This window comes from Myotis lucifugus, unplaced genomic scaffold (assembly GCF_000147115.1).
Source record: "Myotis lucifugus unplaced genomic scaffold, Myoluc2.0 scaffold_185, whole genome shotgun sequence".
Lineage (NCBI taxonomy): Eukaryota > Metazoa > Chordata > Mammalia > Chiroptera > Vespertilionidae > Myotis > Myotis lucifugus.
This window is the reverse complement of record NW_005871233.1, coordinates 2,281,401-2,287,214: the sequence shown is the minus strand read 5'-3', so window position 1 is coordinate 2,287,214 and position 5,814 is coordinate 2,281,401. Positions and strand designations below refer to the sequence as shown.

Here is a 5,814-nt window from a genome sequence, read left to right as displayed (position 1 = left end):
ATATTTTGGAGAGGTTTGTTGTTCTGCAACGATTCTGTGGGGCATCACAGCCAGAGTCAGGTCCCTGCATCCCGTGTATAAATTGTTCTTGTTTTAGCAATAATTTTATCCTCCCTGGTCTAAAATCATAACAGTTCATTACCAAACATGTCCCAGGTTTCTGCCCACAGAAATTGAAAAAAATCTTGCAATTGTTTGAGTAATAGGAAAAAGAGATTCTTTGAGGTAAATCTTGGTTTTCCAACTATTTCTTGGATGAAAACTTTTTAAGTGCTGGCCTTGTCATTTTCTTTATTTTTCCCAGTGCATCTCACACAAAGCCAGGCACAGTGACAATATATATATTAAACATCCTTGGAATAAAGGAAGATTTAAGAAATCTCACCTGATTGTCCTCCGAATACAAAGTTCCTTCCCCAACTACCAATTATAGCTTTGTGGCTTGAGACAGATACCTAATATCTTGGTTTAGCTGTCTGAAATTGGGGAAGGATTTTGCTTTAGAGTGTCTGACATATCGTAAGAACTACATAAGGATACTGTCACCAGTGTCTTCTCAGACATCTCATGACCCTGTCCCTCACTCCATGTGTCCGAGAAATATTTGTCCTCTTTGATTCCTTGACCTCCCACAGGACTCTCATGCCCCTTTTAGTGTTGAGCACTTAATCTTTTTTCTCTTTTTTTCCCTCAGAAGAAAGAAGCAAATCTTGTTAAGTTCTCAGGAGTTTTAATGACCAAGTGTGGGGGAAGGGTGAGAACCCATGTGTTAGCCAGCTCTGGGAACCACAGGGTCACTGAGGTGGAGGGATCTCCTTGACAACGGGGATTCTGGTCGCATCCTTCTCTACTGGACACTCACTGAACTCAGGGAGACATCTCTCCACACCTGGATCATCTTCACGCTCTCTGGCGGGAGTCGATGGGAAAACTTGTAACACTGACGGCCATTTATCTTTATCTGGAAGGGAAAATGTATCATAAATACAGTAGGCCACCAAACAGACTTACCGTCTTTCTTTCTACTTCTATCCTATAGACACACCATCCACCCAGAAACTCTCAGTCACATTTCAAAAGTCAGTAGACATGCTTCTTTTTATAACCTACATTTTGCGACTATTTCGGACAGTTGTTCATTCTATTTTCTGAGATTCTCTTATTCCTCCACTGAAGTGCTACCACTTCCTGTTGCATTGTCTATGTCTTCCAGGCCTTCTCTCTAGCTCAGAAGATTCTCATGGCCAGGAACTGTGTCTCATGAATCCTAAGTGTCTGTATCCTTTCTTTCTTTCTTTAAATCCTCACCTGAGGATATTTATTTCCATTGCTTTTTAGACAGAGTGGAAGGGGGAGGGAGAGAAAGTGAAACATCGATGTGAGAGAGACACATCAGGGCCAGGGATCGTACTTGCAACCCAGGTATGTACCCTTGACTGGAATTGAACCCAGGACCCTTTAGTCTGAGGGCTGACGCTCTATCCACTGAGCCAAACCTGCTAGGGCTTGAGTGTTCTTAAAGAGGTAGAATTGTACATATGATTTTAAATGAGGATAATTTAAATCAGCTTATAAGCACATGAAAAGATACCTGCTTCAATCATAATAAGATGTTAATTTTTTTGCTTCTCTATTTAGAAAGGTCAGAATTTTTAAATATACACTTTATTACCATGGCTATGGGAAAAAAGTCAACTTTTTAAGGTCTTAGTTTTTTATATTTAAATTGCACACACTTCTTCAACCAGCTATTTCATTTCTCTGAAATTATCCTCCCATATAAGCACTGGGAGGTTGATAATGACAAAAATGTTATATAGAATACAGCTTCATTCATGAGAGCAAAATATGGAAACCACCTAAATGTGCATGAGTAAGGGTCAAGTTAAATCATTCTGAGAATGCTTCTATTGGAATATTAGGTGAACATTAAATAATGTGGGGACATCTCAAGCAGAACTATTTCTCTAACATACATTTTTATTTTTTATTTTTTATTATATATTTGTTTAAATCTTCACCCAAGGATATTTTTCCATTAATTTTTAAGAGAGTGGAAGAGAGAGGGAAAGACAAAGAGAAATATCAATGTGAGAGAAACCCATCAATTGGTTGTCTCCTGCACATGCCCTGACCAGGGCCTGTCCGGGGAACAGCCTGCAACCTAGATATGTGCCCGTGACCGGAATAGAATCCAGGACCCTTCGGTCTGCAGGCCGATGCTCTATCCACTGAGCCAAACCAGCTAGGGCATCTAACATACATTTTTTTTTACAACAAATAAACTCTAGTCCTCAATGTGTGGTTACTAGAAATACTTATAACATCATTTATTTAAAAAGAAACAAAAGCAGATACAGATACATGATGATAGATGATAGATAGATGATAGATAGATGATAGATAGATGATAGATAGATAGATAGATGATAGACTTGTACAAGCATATAATATCTCTGTAAAGAGCACAAAAGAACTAGTAACTGTTGCTCTGGAGAGAGACTGGATTTAGGAATGTAGAAAACACTCCATTTAAACTAAATATAATTATTTATATGCATATTTTAACAATCTCCTACATGAAAACTGAAAGAATGACAGCACAGGTGGAAAACATGGCTGCAAGGGAAGATAGAGGAAATTCAGGCATGTGTGCTCATCTTGACCTGAGCACAGCAGTACCAGCAGAGGGTGCTCTGTGAAGAGAGGGGCAGGAGATGAACCACAAAGGACTCTGGGGGCCAGGCCAGGGAGAGCTGTGTCCCCCTCAGAGAGCCCTGAGAGCCCGTGTAGTGGATGCTCCTGGGTACACTCACCTGGTACTCATTTTGCAGCACTGAGATGCACAGCTCAAATGGTTGACGATCCACAAAAGGCATACTGTCGTATCTCTCCTCTGACTTCCAGTCCCCAAACTGACGGCTGTTCATCACCACACAGTTGCCAAAGTACACGCGGAAATAGAAGGCGATGTCTGAGTCCTCTTCAGTTCCCGTGTGGAAATCCACCTGCAGTTCTGGGCTCATGCTGAAGGCAAAGCACGCGGCATGTGGAGCAGGACCCTTCCTCATGGGGGCCCACATTCAACACACACACACACCCCCTCCCCAACTCCTCCAGGGGAGGGAAGGCCTTCCTGGGTGAGAATGCAGTACGTGTCCCTGTGGGGCTGCTTCAGCTCGTCCTGCCCAGGCTGGGAGATGCCTCATCTCTTAGCCCAGGACTCACACCGAGCAGCAGTCACTGGCCTGGGGCTACTTTTCATGTCCTGGAAATACTGTGTCCCTTGATAATAAACCTCAGCTCCAATGCTTGAGTGACCCCAGCCCCCAGACTTCAACACTTACCCACAGACATGCACCTGTAGGTTTAATCCTGGCACCGGATGGGTCTCCAGGAACTGCAACTGCATTGTGCTACCATTATGCTAATTACACATTTCAGTATCATTCTTGCATGAAGTGACCTCCAAAGCTACAATAACCTCACTGCCTGGCCTGTGTGGCTCAGCGGTTGAGCATCGACCTCGGAACCAGGAAGTCGCTGGTTGGATTCCCGGTCAGGGCATATGCCTGGGTTGAAGGCTGGATCCCCAGTAGGGGGCGTGCAGGAGGCAGCCGATCGATGATGCTCCTCTCTCATCGATGTTTCCATCTCTCTGTCCCTCTCCCTTCCTCTCTCTCTAAAAAATCAATAAAAGCATATTAAAAAAAAATAACCTCACTTCTTCATTGTCCCACCATAGGCTGTAGAGTACTCACACGAAAGACATGGCAGGTGTCCCTTTGATTGTCACTGAAGAACCAATGTTCAAGGATGAGATTTTTGTGTATGGGACCTGCCATGGGAGAAGAGAGCAGATGAGAGGGACAAAGCCAGGTGTGGTCTCCCCTCCTACAACACCTAGTGGCAAAGCAGGATAAATGTCAAAGGACAAACTCTGAGGGCCCCCTTCTTCCCCCCTCATCACAGTCAGGACCCCGTGTCCGTGAAGAAATGAGAGAATTGTCATTGAAAGCAAGCTTTCAAGAACCAGGCTTCCTGGATTCTAATTTTGCCTCTTACTAGCAGTGAGACCGTAGATCAATTATTTGAATTCTCCTTGCCTTTGTCTCCTCAGGAGAAGGAGCATTATCAGAAATTCCTACTTCAGAGAGAGCTCTCAGTAACAGATGAGCTAATAGATGTAAAACCTTTAACCTGGTCACTGGTATGTGTAGGGTCTAAACAGGGGTGACCTAGCCGAAGGGAAGGGCCCTTTCTGAAGTACCACCCTCTGAACATTCCTATCTGAAACTGTAAAGACAAGACAAAACTATAAAAATATATATATTCACTCCAATGAAAAACATTTGTTAAAAGAGAGGGCAATGATCATGGAAAAGGAGACGCCTGTGTGTGGGCTACATATGCATCAGAATTTTCAAGGACATGCATGTTCTTTCAGGAACATGCACAAGTCACTGAGGACACAGCCAGTACCTGCACACAGGGTGGCGGGCAGTAATTGATGAAAGTAATTAAAGAAAATCTACACATTGTTCATTGGTATCTACTGTAAGCTTTGTCTGGACTGAAGCTGATTTTGTCCCTTCCATCTTCAGGTGATCCATTCTCTGAAACCAATTCCCACAACCACCTTCCCCAGAGTCAGGATCTGCTCACCCTTTTTTGTTGTTGTTTTTAAGACAGAGGAAGGACTGACTTGGGGAGGAGACATGAGGCAGGAGCAGGGGTCACTGTGTGCTGACCTAGACGGGAGATCCAGTGCCCCACAGTCTGAGTTCACCTCCCCTCAGGCTTCTTGAGAAGAGGCTCTGAGGACTGACTCGTTCTGCTCTCATTAATGCTCAGGGAGGAGTCCTGGGAAACCCACTCTCCTCAAGACCTCCCGTTCTGCCCACCAGGATCCACCGTGATACTCATGGAAAGACATACAGTTACTTAAAAGTCACTACCATGTAGGGGAGAACACTCACATGCAGACACAGACATTCACAATTCAACACGCAGTCACAGGTTATCACACACAGAGAATCACACAGAGTCACACAGAGACATGAGATCACCATATCACATACCTGCCAACACTCCCAACTGCTCAACCTCTGCCCCAGCTGCACACACACACACACACACACACACACACACACACACACACAGTCATAAAGACAAATGTGCAATCTCACCCCTTGCACCACACACACAGTCCCTCATCCCAGTCAGCTGTCCACTTCCCACACAAAGTCACAGTGTCTCAATAGAGTTCACACTCAGTCAGACACCACCAAATGCTGGCATTGGATTACACTGGCCCAGGGTCAACACACAATTCCCCATAAGGATTCCATCATCATATGCCAAGGGTCTCTCTTCCACACATTCACAATTACCAAATACCCCAAATATTTTCATCTTAAACAATCTTGCCCTCTTTCCTCCTTCCTTTATGGGACCTGGGATCACTGACGTCTGCGCCATTTCAACTCACCTGTACCACTGCCATTGTTGCGTCTTCTGTTGGGCAGCTCTTCCTAATTGTGTCTAGTTGTGTGTGTGAGCTCTGCAAGTGGCAGATTATAAATGATTCCTAGAAGCTCCACCCTTTGGCTTCATTCCAGTTTCTAAGCCTCTTCTAGAAAGATTTCCAGCATGAGAAGCGGTGGAGCATCACAAATAGAATCAATCACTACATGCATCCGGACCTGTCCTTGAGCAGGATGTGTTTGTGATGCAGTAGAAATTTCAGTGAAGAAATTGTGGGTGAGGAAAGAGTAGCAGGAAAAATGCACAAATAAGGGTGAAGTAGTGAGT

The 5,814-nt window shown here is 44.1% G+C and overlaps 1 protein-coding gene across 1 annotated transcript; it reads right to left on the bottom strand.

Moving 5' to 3' along the window:
* Positions 1–754: 754 nt before the first annotated feature.
* Positions 755–5,532, bottom strand: CLC (Charcot-Leyden crystal galectin). Its single transcript, XM_014462635.2, has 4 exons — positions 5,492–5,532; positions 3,762–3,838; positions 2,817–3,027; positions 755–961 (listed from the first exon to the last, which is right to left on the bottom strand). The coding sequence occupies exons 1-4, from the start codon at positions 5,504–5,506 to the stop codon at positions 848–850; spliced, it is 417 nt and encodes a 138-aa protein (XP_014318121.2). The 5' UTR covers positions 5,507–5,532; the 3' UTR covers positions 755–847.
* Between the last annotated feature and the right edge of the window lie 282 nt (positions 5,533–5,814).